This window comes from Pan troglodytes, chromosome 2, assembly GCF_028858775.2.
Source record: "Pan troglodytes isolate AG18354 chromosome 2, NHGRI_mPanTro3-v2.0_pri, whole genome shotgun sequence".
NCBI classification, from domain to species: domain Eukaryota; kingdom Metazoa; phylum Chordata; class Mammalia; order Primates; family Hominidae; genus Pan; species Pan troglodytes.
In genome coordinates, this window is record NC_086015.1 from 188222886 (window position 1) to 188240169 (window position 17284).

Here is a 17284-nt window from a genome sequence, read left to right on the forward strand (position 1 = left end):
CATGTGGAACAAAAAAAGACCATGAATAGCCACAGCAGTGCTAAGCAGAAAGAGCAAAGCTGGAGGCATCACACTACCTGACTTCAAACTATACTATAAAGCCACAGTAACCAAAACAGCTTGGTACTCTTACAAAACAGACACACAGATCAATGGCACAGAATAGAAAACTCAGAAATAAAGCCTCAAACCTACAACCACCTGATCTTTGACAAGGCCAACAAAAACAAGCAATGGGGAAAGGACTCCCTGTTTAATAAATGGTGCTGTATATCTTTTTGATGAAGTCTTTAATGATTAACAGTTTTTCAGGTTTTTTTTTTTTTAGTGGTGGCCTAGGATTTACCATATGCATCCTAGATTTTCATATTCAGCTTTTGGTTTAAAGTAGCTTAATTCCATTTATATATATACTCCTATATAGTTTTGTTCCCTTCCCCCACTTTTGTGGTATTGCACATACCACAAAATATATTTAGTACCTCTAGTAATATATAGTGCATATATAGTTATATTGTTATATATAGTGCATCTAGTAATGTTACAGATGCAACAATAGGTTGTTGTAATTTTTACTTTACCATCTGTAGTCATTTCCTTAGCTTAGTAAAAGCTTTGTTTTCACCCACCTCCTTTGTGCAAATATGTTACACATATATTACATTTCTACATATTATAAGCCCAACATTTTATTATACACATTTTATATGACTGCTTTTTAAAATAAGTTATTAAAAGAAAAAAGCAAATATGCATTTATACTGTATTTTATAATTTCATACTTATCTTTTGCAGTTCCTTTTTTTTTTTTAACATGGATTTAAATTACCCTCCATAGTGAGTTGCTTTCATGCCAAAGAAATTGCATTAGTAGCTCTTATAAGTCAGGGCTGCCTATCAACAAATTCTCTCAGTTTTTATTTATCTGGGAAAGTTTTTATGTCACCTTCATTTTTGAAAGCTAGCTTTGCTGGATATAGAAATCTTAGTGGGCAGTTTTTTTCTTCAAACACTTTGAATATGTGGCCTCCATTGTTTCTGCTGTTAGTTTTATTGGGGTTCTTTGTAAATTACTAGTCATTTTTCTCTTGCTGTTTTCAAGTTTTTCACATTGTTACTGACTTTTGGCATTACATTATTATGTACTTTCAGATATATTATTATGATGTATCTGTTTGTAGATCTTTTTGTTTTCATCCTACTTAGAATTTGTTAAGCTTCCTGAATGTGTAGGTTATTGTTTTTCAATGAACGTAGGACATTTTTAGCCATAGTGTATTAAAATATTTTCACTCTCCTTTCTCTCCTCTTCTGGTCTTCTCTTTATGCATATATTGGGCTGATGATAACTCCACATTTCTCTGAGACTGTGTTCACTTTTCTTCATTCTTTTTTCTCTCTGTTGTTCAGCTTGCATGATCTCTATTGAACTGTCTTTAAGTCACCAATTCTTCTGCTGGCTCAAATCTACTGTTGAGCCTGTCTTGTGAATTTGTTTCAGTTGTAGTTTTCAACTCCAGAATTTTCAATCATTCTTTTTTATAATTTGTATCTCTTTATTGATACTGTCTCTATTTGATGTTATATTGTCATCATACCTTCCTTTACTTTGTAAACCGTGCTTTCCTTTAGTTCTGTGAGGATATTTACAGTGACTATTTTGAAATCTTTTTCTGTTAAATCTGACATCTGTTTACTCTTCCAGGCAGTTTGTTTCCTGCTTTTTTCCCTGGGGTTTGATCATACTTTCCTGTTTCTTTGTATGCCTCATAACTTTTTAATGGAAACTGGACATTTTAGAAAAATATATTGTATACCCTATGTGCTGGTCCCCCTACCCCCAGGGCTTGTTATTGGTGAATTTAGTAAAGTCTATTTTTCTCCACAATATTAAGCTTCTGATATTGTTTCTCAAGTAGGCATAGCCTTGGGTATGTCTGCAGTCACCCTGGAATGACAGTGGTATTGGCTGGGCTCTCGTTTTGTTGTTGTTTGTTTGTTTGTTTTTCTCTGACCATACCCCACTGTTAAGCTCTACAAATTGCCTGATGATTGCTCTATTGTTTCCACTAATGCCTTAGGACATAAATTGTCTGTAAACTAATCCAGTCAAATTGCAGTTTCTTTTAAGTAATAGTTTCTGGGAGCTAGTTTTGATATTTCTTCTGACCTCACAAAGTCTCCTGCAGTTGTCTTTTTCCTCAGTTATCTTCTGCAAAGTAGCCAGCCTATAGTCTAGGTTGTATCTTCATTAAATCCACAAGTCTCTTCCCAGTTGCATTTCACCACTAACTCCACTGTTCTTAAGAACACACTTAGGATTGAAATTCTCTATATTCAGTTGCAAGTGAAGTCAGTTCCTCTGGGAAAAGATTAGGAGTTATTTATTTTAGAGCCTACTTCTTTCCCAAGGAAAAATCTCTGAGCTGGGGCTCTGGAGCTGGGGATAGGGACAATGGCAGGCTTTTCTCTGAATGTCATCCCCCAGTCTAGTTGCTGAATGCTGTTGGAAGCAGGGAGGGGCAGCAGCCTCAGGTGAGAGCCTAAGCAGCCCCCTGGACTGCCTCTCCTGGACTCATAATCCAGGGCAAGGGTGATAAGAGACCGAAGATTTTCAGTGCACAGCCTCCAAGGTAGAGCTTCCATTCCATGAGTAGAGGCTTCCAGAAGAAGGGAACCCGCATTACCTCTTGACTGTGCTCAGCTAGGACTTAGCCCCAGCAACACGGATGGCAGGATGAAATATACCAATGTCCTGCTCCTACTGGGAAGAAGGCCTTCCAGTTGTGATCTTGGGATAAAGAGAGCCTGCTGTTCTTGGTTGCAGTAGTGTGGAGTTCTACCTTACTGAGTTCTGAAGGTGGGGAAGGGAGCAGTCGGTTCACAAACCATAGTCATCAAAATTTCATAGTGTAGGGAGGATAGTTTCTTCATTTGGTCTTTAAATACTTGGAGTTTTCGTTTTATAGTTTTCACCAGTTTTTATTTGGAGTTTATCTTAATCCACTTGTATTGCTATAAAGGAATACCCACAGCTGGGTAATTTATAAAGAAAAGAGGTTTATTTTGCTCATGGTTCTGCAGGCTGTACAAGCAGCATGTACCAGCATCTGCTTTCGGTGGGAGCCTCAGGCTGCCTCCACTCAAGGCAGAAGGCAAAGGGGAGCCAACATGTCCAGAGATCACGTTGTTACCAAGAAAAAGGGGCATTGCTAGCCTGATACATTAGAAGCCAACGCTATGACACTGTGGGGTTTTTTTTTTTGGAAAAGAAATGCTTTTTATTATAAATTGACTAACAGGGAGACAGGAGTCCAGCTCAAATCTGTCTCCCTATGCTGGCTTTAAGGCAGTAATTTTATTAGAAAAGGTTCAGGGGGTAGATTCTGGGATTAGCAGGTGATTAGTAGAAGAAAAGAGAAGGTCTGGAAAGTCCTCAGGGATGCGTGTTTATCTCTGCATGCTACCTCATGGGTCTCATGTGCAAATTTGGGAAGAATTAGTATGAAATATGCAGTAGAAATTGGGCTGGCTGTGACATCAGCGAGCTCATTCTGCACAAACTCCAGTCAGCCATGTTGCTTCCAGCCAATTTCAACCTGTTTTTTAATCTCACAAGCAGAGGAAGTTTCAGCATTTTAGCAAATTGTTCCTTATCTGCTATCTTGCAAACTCAAGAATTTCTGTTAGTCGTAGATTGCTTTTAACTCTTTGGGCATTGTTTCAACATGGCAAGAGGAGCACCAGGAGAGGGAGGGGAGGGAAGTACCAGGCTCTTTTAAACAACCACCTCTCACGGGAACTAATAGAGTGACAAATCACTCACCTCCCACCCTCAGGGAAGGCACTAACCTATTCATGAGGGATCCACCTCCATAGCACAAACACCTCCATTAGGCCTCTCCAACATTGGAGCTCCAATCTCAACACGAGTGTTGGAGGGAACAACATCCACACTGTAGCAGAGCTCTTCAGGCTGTCGTGCTAGAAGTAGCCTCTCTCCTCATCCATTTTAACAAGCAGTGTTCTGCCTCCGCTTGAAAACCACCTTCTTAAGGCAGGATATTCCATCTTTGGAAGCTCTAACTAAGATAATTCTTCCCTGTAGTAGGTGATGCCAATTGATCCTGGTCCTTCCCCTAGGACCTACCAAAAATAGCTTAATCCTTCTGTTAGAGAACAGACTTTCCAGTCCTTCATGTAGCTGAGGTCCTGAATCTCCAGCCCTTGGTGGTCTCTTGTCCAGGCAGAACATCCACAATCCATTTCCTCTATCTTCTCCACCCTATCATACCACATCTCCTTGAGTATTACCATTGTACTTCAGGTGAGGTCATTTTAGAACAAAATGACATCATCATCTTCCTTACTCTACATTGTTTCTGTAAATGGAACCAAAGCACATTAACTTTTTTAGCAGCCATTTTGCATGGTTGATTCACAGCTAACATGCTGATATCAAACTCCCGATTCTGTTCACACGTGCTATTCATGCACATACCCTTGGTTTATGGAGCCAAGTTGAAGGCATTGCTTATATTGTTTCAGTTTCTGACCCTTGGGAATCATTTTTTTCCTCCCAAGGATAGGCCTCTTTTCCCTTTAAGCCATTGATAAAATATTTGTATATAAAAAAGCCAAGGTTGGCCAGGCGCGGTGGCTCACGCCTGTAATCCCAGCACTTTGGGAGGCCAAGGCGGGCAGAATACCTGAGGTCAGGAGTTCGAGACTAGCCTGGCCAACATGGTGAATCCCTGTCTCTACTGAAAAACACAAAAAATTAGCTGGGCATGGTGGCACGCATCTGTAATCCCAGCTATTCGGGAGGCTGAGGCAGGAGAATTGTTTGAACCTGGGAGGCGGAGGTTGCAGTGAGCTGAGGTCATGCCATTGCACTTCAGCCTAGGCAACAAGAGCGAAACTCCATCTCAAAGGAAAAAAAAAAAAAAAGCCAAGGATAGAGCCTTACAGCTCATCATCAGAGACTTAGCTAACATCATTTATTAGCTCTCGTGCTAATGCAACTGAGAGCTAATGGCTGTGGGTTTTGCGCTTCTTAATATGACACTTCAGCTTGAGTAATTGTCTGTTCCCACTCAGATTGTCATATGTGTGTCTTATTATGGGGCTGTGTGTGAGACCATCTCGGTGCCAGTAGTTCTCTATACTATCCTATGCGCTCTCTCTATGGAAGGGAACTCCCTCAGCAAAACAGGAGTTGCCTCACGGCTACCATCTTCTTGGATGTTGAGATTATTGATCGAGTTACAGATGGGCCTTTCCCCTCCAACATGTTTCCTGATGAAGCTTTTAGGCACTTCCCAAAATACATGGCAGTTCTCTTCTTTCTCTTCAGTATGTGTGACAGAGCCACTAGCAGCCTGTTACTGTGCATTAAAAGAACTCAGTAGGCCATTCTTAATTGCGCTGTGCTGAATTATCACCCGTTTGTAAAGGTCATGGAATTTGAACAGAGCTTCGCAGATTGTGCTGCTCTAATGTGTGTGGTGTTTTCTGATGGCTGACATTCTGTCACTGCAGAGCGTAGCCTTCTGCCTGGACCTCTGTCTCAAATCAATTGTGCCAGCCCTGAAAGCTCCCACTTCTTCATACAGTATCAAACATTGGATTGGGCATGTTTGGGAAACAGTGGGACTCTCCATTGGCTAAAGCAGAAGGGAAGGAGGAGGAGATGAATGTGAAATATGGGCAGGTGCTTGGTGCAGTCTGCTGGGGCTGACAAGTCACAGCCTTGGGACTTTTATGTTTTGTTGTTTTCTCAAATATCCTAGATGTGTTCTAGTTAGAATTTACATTTCTTCCATCCAAATATTGAAATTTTGCTCCCTGGTTTTCCATGAAATATCAACTGATGGTGGGTATTATTCCAGACATCATAACACCTCCTTAAAAGAGAGCCCCTACTCTGTGTTGTTGAGCATCTGGATTGTGTTGTCTTCCTTTAGAGACTTTTGAGGTTTTTTTCTGGCAAGCTATTACTATTAAATCAGCCACGTATTTTTGAGGCTTATTTTGAAGTTCTGCTAGGGCAGATCCCCGGAGTATCCCTTTCCCTAGTACATGCCCTGTAACAATAAATCTTTCTGGATTTTTTTTAAGATCTTCCTGTACTGACGAAAGGAAAACGTAATTATGGAATGGCCACAGTATGCCATGTGGCAAGACTCCAGGTTTGCACAGGAGAGTGGCCCCTGGAAGGGGGTCAGTCTCACTGTCATCCATCAGTGTCCCCGTTTGTAATGGTCCTGCTCTCTGTCCTGGCATCTCGGGATAATGATGACTCGGGAAAATACCTCCATTACATTGTGGGTGGCAGCATCCGGCAGTGATTTTTTAATGTTTGGGAATTTGAGCTTCCCCTGCCTGTGAAGCAGATACACTGAGATGGCCACCCCTTTCCAACCGTGTCAAGAAAACAGGAAGGCTCTCATGAATTTGACCAAGGAGCTACATTCGTTATCTAAAAATTCAAACTGTATTCTACATTTTTTAATCCTTTTTTTAAAAATATATAATGAGATGATCAGCCTTTGTCACCACAGATCTTCCCCCAAGCTGTTGCCTTTCAAAGCAGGTTGGGCAAGGAATACCAATCCTGTGTGGGAACAGTATGTGGGTTTCAAAGACTTTAAACCAATTGGGGGACATTTTCTTTTGTGAGGGAGCAAAAGCAGGTGACCAACACCAAACAGAAGATACTTAGGTTCCCTCATCTAATGACACAGCCTTCACCTAGTGCTAACCTTATGATGGCACCACACAGGATCCCGGTAGGCACTCGGGCAGATGTAGCATCAGCCCCTACAGACACAGACCAGGCAACCCAGGGTGTCCGCGAGCAGCCCATGAAACCATATACATTCAGAGCACCTTATGTTTGTCACTAACATGTCATAGTGGGCTTTAGGGTTAGACCTGTTATCAAGAGTTACCCTGTCTCTTACAAGCTGTATTTTAATATGTCTAAACTTCAGTTTCCTCACAGGTAAATTAGAGAAAATAATTTCTTCTTCATTGGGCTAATGTATACATTAAACACAAACGCAGCTAGCAGAAGGCCAGAGACTAATGGACAACAGGAAATGAGCTTTCTCCATTTCCCTTCCCAGCCCTTCCCTCACAAGAAAGAGCCTTGTAAGGTAGGCTGTGCAGAGGTTTCCCCGTTTGTAGTTGAGACAACTGATATGAGGGATATCAATACAACTAATTAGTGTCAGAGCCAAGTTCAGACTTTTTTCTGTGATGGCAGAAGGCATTCGTGAACGCCTAGTGTGTACCCAAAACTGTCATGACATTGTATGTGAAGTGTCTCACTGCAGAATGAAGCTTAGTTCTTAACACTGGGCTTTGGTCTAGGCTTCCAAAGTCATTTTTAAGCAGAACACTAGTAGCCATATTTATTTCCATTAGCTGCTCTCTCGTTCTCTCTCATGGGTCTTTTGTTTATACTTTATAGAATGATGGGATGAGTTTTGAAATTAAAGCAGAATCATGAAGGATCCCCAGAAGGAGGGTAGGTGTCCGTCAGTTTCACAGGAGCTTGATTAGGCAAATTGACCCAGGCAAGTCCTACACTGCTCCTCACACAACCTTTTGGGTCCCTTGAAAGTGACTTTCGGCTGGGCACAGTGGCTCACACCTATAATCCCAGCACTTTGGAAGGCCGAGGCAGGCGGATCACCAGAGGTCAGGAGTTCAAGACCAGCCTGACTAATATGATAAAACCCCGTCTCTACTAAAAATACAAAAATTAGCTGGGCATGGTGGCATGTACCTGTAATCCCAGCTACTTGGGAGGCTGAGATGGGAGAATCACTTGAACCCGGGAGGTGGAGGTTGCAGTGAGCCGATAGCGTGCCACTGCACTCCAGCCTGGGCAACAAGAGTGAAACTCCGTCTCAAAAAAAAAAAAAAGAAAGTGACTTTCGTCAGGCTTCTTCCAGACTGCTGCCGAGAGAATGGCAGACGAAAGGCATCTCTGGAACTGGACTGTCCCAATTCAGATCTGGGCTCCACCACCAACCAGAGTGACCTTGGCATATCACTGAATCCCAGGACCTGAGTTTCTTCACCTGTAAAATAACAATAAGAAAAGTACCTACCTCGTAGGGTTTTTGAGATGGTTAAATGAGATGATCCATGCTAAGTACCTGTAACAGTGGCTGGCACATGGTTATTACACGATCAATAAAGCGAGCCGCTGCAGCGGGGGAGGGAGGGTTGTCGCATCTGAGAAAACGTAAACCAGCGTTTTTCCCCTGTGCTGTGAACGGTCACCATGTTGTTTCTTTTTAATTGTGGTATCGAAGGGCTTGGGTTTTTAAGGTTATTTTTCACTGAGCCTTTCAGTCTGTCTCTGTGGCCTCAAGCACTCGCCTCCCTTAGAACTGCTCATTCTAGGGTCATGACTACTACTCTAAATGAATCTCCTGCAGAGACGTTCTGCCACATTTTCCCCTCCTCTCTCTAGGCAGCTTAGCAACTTGTCTGCCTGTCGTAGTATTTCATTACCTAATTCATTATTAGCTGGGACCTACTGAGAGTTTTGAGGCATTGGAGAATGAGGGTCTATGAAGAGTCAGGTTCAATCTGAGAGCAAACTGTGTTGTGCATGGGAATTTAGAAAAGGTATTTCCTGGTTGCAGAGGGGAAGGAGGTGTGTGGCTTTTCCTTTATCTCTGAAGCCAAACTTTGATTTAGGCAAAACTTTTAACTATTAAGGACCTCCAGTGTGAAACAGCTTAGGTGGTGGCAAAAGACTGGCTGAGGCTATAAGAGATACAGGGAAAGATTTGAAAGTGAGGTGGAGGGCAGGCAGGGAGAAAAGGTGGAAATATGCTTCTCATTCCACTCGTCCTACTCCATCTCCACCTTCATTGCCACCAGAAATTTACAGAAGCGCCTGTAGGAGGCTTCTAGAATACCGAAAAGACATGATCGCGTTACGAATTATACAAAGTGGCCCGTGTCTCTCGCAAACTAGGTTTGATCTTCTCATGTGTTAGTGTAGAAAGATAATTAGGAAAGGAAGTGTTAGGGTTTTGATTTCAGGATCTTAGTAATTGTAGAGAGTAAGAAACGAACAAGCCAAGCTCAGGCTTCTGTGACTGTCCGTGTCTTCAAGTATGATTTGGAAGGCTTCGTGTCCAGTATCCGTAGGAGTAGTACCATCCCTGTTCTTGAGAACTTGCCCTGTAGGGTGGCAGTGGATCATGGTTGTTTTCCTATATCAGAGCTTGATATGTTTGTTAAGAGGTCTGTGACCGGGCACGGTGACTCATGCCTGTAATCCCAGCACTTTGGGAGGCCGAGGCAGGTGGACCACCTGAGGTCAGGAATTCAAGACCAGCCTGACCAACATGGTGAAACCCCATCTCTACTAAAAACACAAAAACTAGCCGAGCATGGTGGTACGTGCCTATAATCTCTCCTACTCAGCTGAGGGTAGTAGAATTGCTTGAACCTGGGAGGCTGAGGTTTCAGTGAGCTGAGATCACGCCACTGCACTCCAGCCTGGGTGACAGAGCAAGACTCCGTCTAAAAAAAAAAAAAAAAAAAAAAAAAAAAAAAAAAAAAAAAGAGGTCTGTAGATCCTGAAAGCCCTGATTTGTTTTCTTCCTTCCAGCGGATGTAGTTACTGCTCCCACTTCCACATCTGTGAGTCACTGAGCTTTGCAATGTGCTGGCACCCCATGTTAGCCCAACACCCCTCTCCCTGGGGCTCTCAGAGATCATCAGGACCTCGTTTTCCACAGGATTTCCTTTAATGCTGAGTACTACAAGGTCATTTCCAGGGTTGCCACTGTTTCTTCCTCTCATATTCGCTACAGTTTATTTTTTAGCTCTTAACACTGGACTTTGTTACATGGGAAGAAAGAAATTTGCTCTAACAGACAGCAGCAAATGCGTTTTTCCTTCTCTTCCAATTGGAAAATCACTCCTAACCAGTTTTATCCTTCGGGAGGTTTAGTGGTCTGAGAATACTTTTATGTTTTTGGAGTGAACAGAGATTATGTTCATATTTGGTTGCTTCCCCTTTATTTTTTGTCTGACCCTAATTTGGCATCTGTAGACGGAAACTGTTACTTATCTTCAGGGCTGCCATGTATCTTTGTGACATTGCCCCTAATTTGCTTCTGAATATGCAGTAAAAGATAAAAGCCATGATTAGGCTCAGTAAACATTACTGTTTTTCTTGAAACTTTCATGCCCTAAATGCCTGTTAATCTCATGGTGCCCACCTCTTCCCTGGATGGTGGAGTGTGGCCTGAGGTGGCATTGCCCTTTGATCAGTTGGAACATAGACTCAGAGGAGAGATGTGACCTCCTCAGGTTATACAGGGAGCTGGTAACAGGATTGGAGCCCATGCTTCCTGATTTCATCCCATTGTTCTTTCTAGGGGGACACTTCTCTCTGGGAGTATAAACAACACAATCGCAGTAATTACTGCCATTGATTGAACATCAAATAGATGCCAAGCCCATACATTATGTCTAATTTTCACAACAATTCTGCAAAGTAGAGTTTTACAGATAAAGAAACTGAGACTGAGAGAAGCTAAATTCCTTGCCCAGAGCCACTCACCTAGTCTTGGGCAGAGTCCAGATTGAGCCCAAGTGTGTCAGAGCCCTGCCCTGTGTTCTTACTGCATGGCGAGGGTTGGTCACAACGCCAGTGATAAATAGTAAGAAATCAGAAATCTGCATGCCGGCCCTCCCATCCCTTCATTTGATCAGCAGATGATGACTCTGTGGCTGCTCTGTGCAAGCACAGTACTGGGCACTGGTAAGCAAGACAGAGGGAGCTGACCTTAGCAGCTCTCATTTCCATAAAGTTTTCCCTCTCACACTCGGCATACCCTCTCCTGCACATCCCCCAACCTCCTTCATTACCCAGTTTTGCCTGTGCACGTTGCTCTGATGTCCCCTTCCTTTCTGTTTCTGTAGCCACATCAGGACGAGGGCCACACGATGTTGCTTCTTGGAGACTGGCTCTGTGCGCAGTACCTGCCGGCCTTCCTGTGCTCTCTAGTTAGTAGCGCTCAGTGAGAACTTGCAGAGTCCCGTGCATCTGCTACGTGTTCTGTGTGCATTACCTTCTTGAATCTTCGTAGCCACTTTATGTGATGTAGCTATAGTCATTATCCCCATGTGAGCAAAAACAAACAAACAAGCAAAAAGTACCCAACTCGGAGAACTTGCCTAAGATTATGCTGCTAGTAATTGCTAAAGCCAGGGTTTGGGCTTAGGCTGATGAACTTTGCAGTGCAGGCTCTTACCCACCAACCTGTGCAGTGCAGACGCTTGGGACAGGTTCATGATATAGGGCAAAGAAAAACATCCTTTTACCAATCTTATACATAAACAAAAACACTTCTGAAATCAACTTTTAACTATGGGTATCTCTGAATTGTAAGAAAAGCTAGCGTATACTGAGCCCTCGCCTGGTACTAGGCAGGCGACACTTTAAATATATATCTCATTTAATTTTTGGTAATCTCAAAAGGTAAGCATTACCCCTTCCTTCCCACAGGTGAGGCAATTGAGGCTTAGAGAAGTGAGGTGACTTGCCTAAAGTTACATAGCAGGTTACTGTCAGAACTAGTATCCAGATTCTCCTCTGACTCCAAAGCTTATGGCCACCTCCCCCAGGATCCCATTTCTTCTCTCTGCATATGAGCTGGATCAGGTCCACTGAGAGAAGAACCGCAGTTTGGCAGGTCCCACCACAATAACAGGTGGAACAAAACATGGCTGCTGTAAGAGCAGGCTAGACCGGCCCTTTTCCCAAAAGCAGCAGACGAATCTTGCAACCCCATAGGTGGCGACCAGCTTTATAATGAGACAGGGATGAGATTTTTAAATGACAGTGCGTCTCCTGTTACCATGACAGAGAAAAGCGGTATCTTTGCTGGCCGTATGAAGTGATGAACATGGGAATGCAAGGCTGGAAGGAACTAACTAGCTCTGCATAATGGTGCCAAAGAGGGATCAAGAAACCTGAAAGGAACCTATACATACGGGACATTTGGAGACTCCATTGGGAAAAGGGTCCACAGACAGGTCAACCTGCAGCCACACCAAGGAGGGATCTTAGGGGACGTGCCGATTTCTAACTCATGTTCAGTATATATCTCACTAATAGCTGGTAGCGTGGATTGTTTTCAGGAGAATGAAGGAAGCACCATGTTCTGCTTCAGCATCGTGTAGAGCAAGTTCAGAGGCTGCCTAGCCACGTGATGTTGTTAATCGTATCGGTTTTTATTTTTCAGGGAACCTCAGAACCTGTTCTGGATCCACAGCAAATCCAAGCATTTGATCAGCTTTGCCGTCTCTACCGAGGAAGCTCCAGGGTAATGTTTGCGTGGTTGTTTATATTTTTATTTCCCTATTTATAATTTACTGCTTTAGACAGGCAGTGTCTTGGAACCTCCCTCTAGCCTCCTTCTAGCCTGGAAGGTGCCCTGGCATCCCTGTTATGGCTACATGGACAACAGACCCTGGCCCCAAGGAGCACTCAGAGCTTGGCAAAGAGAGCAAAGGAAGTAGGAAGCTGTCTGTCCCCTACGTACCATGAGCTGTGAGGACACAGAAGGGCCTCTGTGTTTGACCTCCCTCCAGAGAGAGCAGGCCAGAAGGTTGATCCCAGGAGGGCTTTGCTTAGGATATGGATAGGTGCCCAATCTGTCCGAAGCCCTAGACCCTCCTGGGCATCTGCACTGGTTGAATTAGTTTTGGCCATGAAAGACAAATGCAAAGTAGTAGTGGTTTAAGCAAGAGAGAAGTGTAAATGCAGCCAGCCAGGGCACATCCACGTACCTCCCTTCAGCTTTCTTCTGTCCTGTGGCTCTGCCTTCCTTAGCACATGACTTAAACTCGTATGGTTCAACATGGTTGCTTCCACTTACCTCCACTGTCTAGAATTTAGACCCACGACCATACCTCACTGCAATGGAGACTGGGAAAATTGATTTTTATTCCAAAAGACCTTGGGCTACAATTCTTGGTCTACTCTAACTGTGGAAGAAGAGTACAGACTGGAGGGCTTCTAGCAGTCACTGCCACCACATCAGACCGGGTGTCCCCCAGGCACTTTGGACGTGTACTCATCGCTTTCTCGACCTGTTCTTCATGCCTGGTGCCTGCCTCAGGAATGATACCTCTGTCATCCAGCCACCTAGAGCAGAGACCTGGCAGCACTAGGCCCACTCCTCACCTTCCTGCCACCTGACTGGGGACATCCTGTGGGATCTTGTCTACTAATCCCTCTTTTACCACTACCCCGGGTGGGGCCTCCTTATCACTCACGGAGGCCACTGCAGGTCTTCTGATTGGCTAGAAACCCTTCTGTCCCTTCTCCATGCTGCTGCCTGGCTACCCTTTCTAAAACCAAGTATGTCATGTTACTCCCTTGCTTATAACACATTCTGGATCTCCACCACCTAAAGAATGAGTCCAAACCCTACCATCTTCTTCACTCCCCAAATCACACCTCAATTCTAGGTGGTCCCATTTGTTCCTGAGCTTGTCTCGAGCTTGTGCAAACTGCTGTATCCTCTGCTTCTCTACCTGGGCCCCCTTCACGCACTCCCCTTTCTTAGGCAGAACCTACTAGGTTACTTGGCAGCCAGAGGAAAGAGTGGTGCTCCTTCTTTGAGAGTTGGTGTGGGCAGAGGTTGTTATTCCAGGAAGTTTCTCTAGGGGTCTCCTGGATGCAGTCCAGCAGCTTTATTGAACTGGCCTCACCCCCATCCCTTTCCAGCCTCAGCTAAGCTCTGCCCCAGGAGTTGGGTTTCTGGGCCTTCCAAGGAGGTTCTTCTGCTTCAAACTGTTGAGCCCTTATTTAAGGCTCATTGATTTCCGGATCACAAAGTTACCAAAGTGGAACACAAAAATATCTGTTTTCCTGGGAAATAAATTTTTTTTTTTTTTTTGCAATTGATCTTCCCACCTCACAGTGTCAGGATGTGAAAGCATTGAGTTGAGCGTCTGTGGCTCATTCTGTTCAAGGCATCGTACATAACAGTCATTGCAGAGAACGTCGCAGGCTGATGGGCAACTGAGAGGGTTACGGAAGAAGGAAGTGGCACGAAGTGGACTCTTGGCCCCTGGAGTAGTGCTTGAGTCAGAGTTACTGAGTTGTGAATGAGACCATACATGTGTCTCTGGGCCAGGACCTGGACCACTTTTGATAAATTGACACTTAGAACTTAGGGGCCTTCAGATGTCTTCCCAGTTACCACAGCCACTGGTACTGAGTTTTCCACAGAAATGACACATGGACACATGTGAGCTTGTGCCACCATTGCCTGTGTGAGGGAAAAACCCTTTGCCAGAGGTCGGAGGGCACCTCGAAGACATGGTGCCTGGCGGGTGAATCCCACACCGCCACTCACTGCTGGTGACCGAGGGCAAGTCACTGTGTTGTGAAGGATGAGAAATAACACACATGTCAAGGATCTAGCAAAGTGCCTGTCATGGAAAGACACCTGATACAGTCACCAGAGGCTGTTAGACATCCCCTCGGACTCCTGGAGTGTTTGGTAGACACAGACAGGGCTGCCCTGAGGAGTCTGATGGCCCCCTCGTCTCAGCTGTACACTCCCCATGGACCAGGCTTTCACTGGCCTCCATGTGAGCCTACACAGGGTCCCTTAGAGTGTTGGTAGTGGACACGGTGGCCCATCCCACAGGTCCCAACTACTGTTATTAGGGACCATTTTGACCTGGGCTCTGAGTTCTCCTTCACATTAGCTCTGTGGGGTGGAAGTTAACTCACAATGTTCTGGGAAGCAACAGGCAAAGACCCTAATCAGGCAGGAAGTCTAAGGACCTTGGGTGTAGAATTCGTCTCTCCTCTGACCATCAAGGGCACCTCAAGAGCCAGGCTGCCAGCTCCCTACTTTCGCAGAAAGCCTCTTTAGGTGAAAGGGATGGTCCCCCTGAGTGGCAGAGCGCTGGCTTCCCAACAGGCCGACATTAGCATCTCCTCCTACCCTTCTGTCCTCCTTGGCAGGTCTTCCAGAATTGAGCCACTGACAGAACGAGGGTACTGCTAGTGTCATTGGTGGGAATAAGGAAGCTGGGAGCAGGGAGAACTCACTTGAAGGAGAAGGTAGAATCCAGGGGTTCCACTCTGGAACCCCTGAGTTTGAGTTGGCAGCTGGGTGTCTGTTTGAAGCCTTCCAGGTTACAGAAGAGAGGTCAGAGCCAGTGGTCATAATTAGTCATTCACCCCGAGGAGAGTGCACCAAGATGGAGAGGGTGGAATGAGCAGAGCTGAGAACAGAGCTCCTCAGCCCAGGGCGCGTCCACAGGGAGAGAAGGGTGGCAGCAGGGCCGTCCACAGCAGCTGGAGGAGCCCTCAGCACAGGGCCAGCCCAGGGTGGGAGAGCTCTCCAGTGCCAGGGAGAGCACAGTTTGAGTGCCCTTGGGAGCAAACCAGTCCAGTCTCATTATTGAATGAGGAAATTTAGACCCTAAAAAATGAAGTGAACTTGCCCAAAGTCACACTGCTCGTTTGTGATATATGGACCTAAGATTCAAACCCTGCATGTTACTACTCCTGCAACACAGCACTGTCTCTCATGTATCTGAAGCAGTGGATTCAGGAGCCTCTTTTCCCTCTGCTCCCCACAAACCTTAGCTGATGTGTGTCCTTCCTTTGCAGCTGGCTCTCCTCACGGAACTCTCCCAGAATCGCAGCAGCGAGAGCTATAGGCCATTCAGTGGCTCGCAGAGTGCTCCTGCTTTCAACAGCATCTTCCAGAATGAGAACTTCCAGCTGCAGCTCATTCCTCCACCTGTGACTGAGGATTGATGACTCCATGGAGCCTGGCCCAGGAGAACCAGAGATGATCCCGAGGCAGCTGGGGAGAGGCCCCGCCTCTGGTGGGCTTGGCCTCCACCACCTCCCACGCTTCTGAGAAGAGGTTCCAAATTGGGCTCCTGTGCCTAGAGCGTCCACAGCACCATTCCCAGTGTAGACTCCCAGTCTTCTCCACATTGCTGTCATGGCGTCAGTTCACCAGACTCATTGATTTTGTTTTGCTTGTTAAGCAAAGGAATGTCACATACCTCTCTCCAGCTTTTTAGGAAATACATTTTGCCTATTGTGACTTTTTCCATTTACCCTGAAGCCTAGAAAGTAGGTGGAACTCACACAAATGGCATTCCAGAGTCTGCCGTACTCCGTCTCCTCCAGCTGCTGGATAATACAGAGGAACTTCAACTTCTACAGGGAACAGTGGTTGGCCAGGCTGCAGTATAACTGAAGCATGCCTTGGAGAGAGCAGACACTGTGGGGGCCAGGGCCATCTCCCTTTAATGTGTTCATGTTAAAACCTATTCGAGTGTAAGACTTGCCCTTTCTAACAATAAATGCTCTGTGTTTAAGTTCTGCAGGTCTCCTGGCTGGCTGGCTCTCAGTCTGTCAAGTCATGGAGGACATTTCGAGCCCTGTTGTCACAATTTTATTAGCTCAAAGTCAGGAATCCTGCCTGTGACAACCCTCCTTAATTCAGATAAGCAGCTCCATTGTCAGCTGTATTCAGAGCAGCCCAGCCACCCACATGCTCCCGTGACAGGGGCTGGGCTGCCAAAGAGAATAGTACTTACTCAGTTTTTGGCCATGGGACTTCGTATATCATTGAACCAACTGCCACAGGAGGTCGCCACACCCAGACACCTAGGTTTCCACCTTACATACTCAGATGATCCTTTTCTCAGTGCAGTGGAATCGTCAGGCTCTCATGGACTGATACTAACCAAACCCATAGGAAATAGATACATAAACTAGGTAGAATTTTTTTTTTTTTTTTTTTGAGACAGAGTTTCACTCTTGCTGCTCAGGCTGGAGTGCAGTGGTGCTGTCTTGGCTCACTGCAAGCTCCGTCTCCCAGGTTCAAGTGATTCTCTTGCCTCAGCTTCCCGAGTAGCTGGGATTACCGGCACCCACCACCACGCCCGGCTAATTTTTTAATTTTTGGTAGGGATGGGGTTTCACCATGTTGGCCAGGCTGGTCTCGAATTCCTGATCTCAGGTGATCCGCCTGCCTCGGCCTCCTGAAGTGCTGGGATTACAGGCATGAGCCACCACACCTGGCCAATAGAAATTTTTAACTCTTAAATAGAAAATAGATCTTGTTTCTGCCATGTACTACATATAATCAACAAATCAGTTAACCTCTCTAAGCCTCTGTTTCTTTATAAACAGAACTGTTATGAAGAGGAAATAATACATGTAAACGTTTGCTATGTGCCA

General features: G+C 45.1%; 1 protein-coding gene across 10 annotated transcripts in view; it reads left to right on the forward strand.

Moving 5' to 3' along the window:
• VPS8 (VPS8 subunit of CORVET complex) overlaps window positions 1-16420 on the forward strand; it is a 238918-nt gene extending 222498 nt beyond the window's left edge. For all 10 annotated transcript variants that reach the window (XM_016942447.3, XM_016942443.3, XM_054681298.2 and 7 more), the window contains 2 exons: window positions 12294-12374; window positions 15692-16420. In XM_016942447.3, coding sequence (XP_016797936.1) covers window positions 12294-12374; window positions 15692-15841 — 231 coding nt within the window. In that variant the 3' untranslated portion in view covers window positions 15842-16420. The remainder of the gene's footprint in view (window positions 1-12293; window positions 12375-15691) is intronic.
• Window positions 16421-17284: the final 864 nt, after the last annotated feature.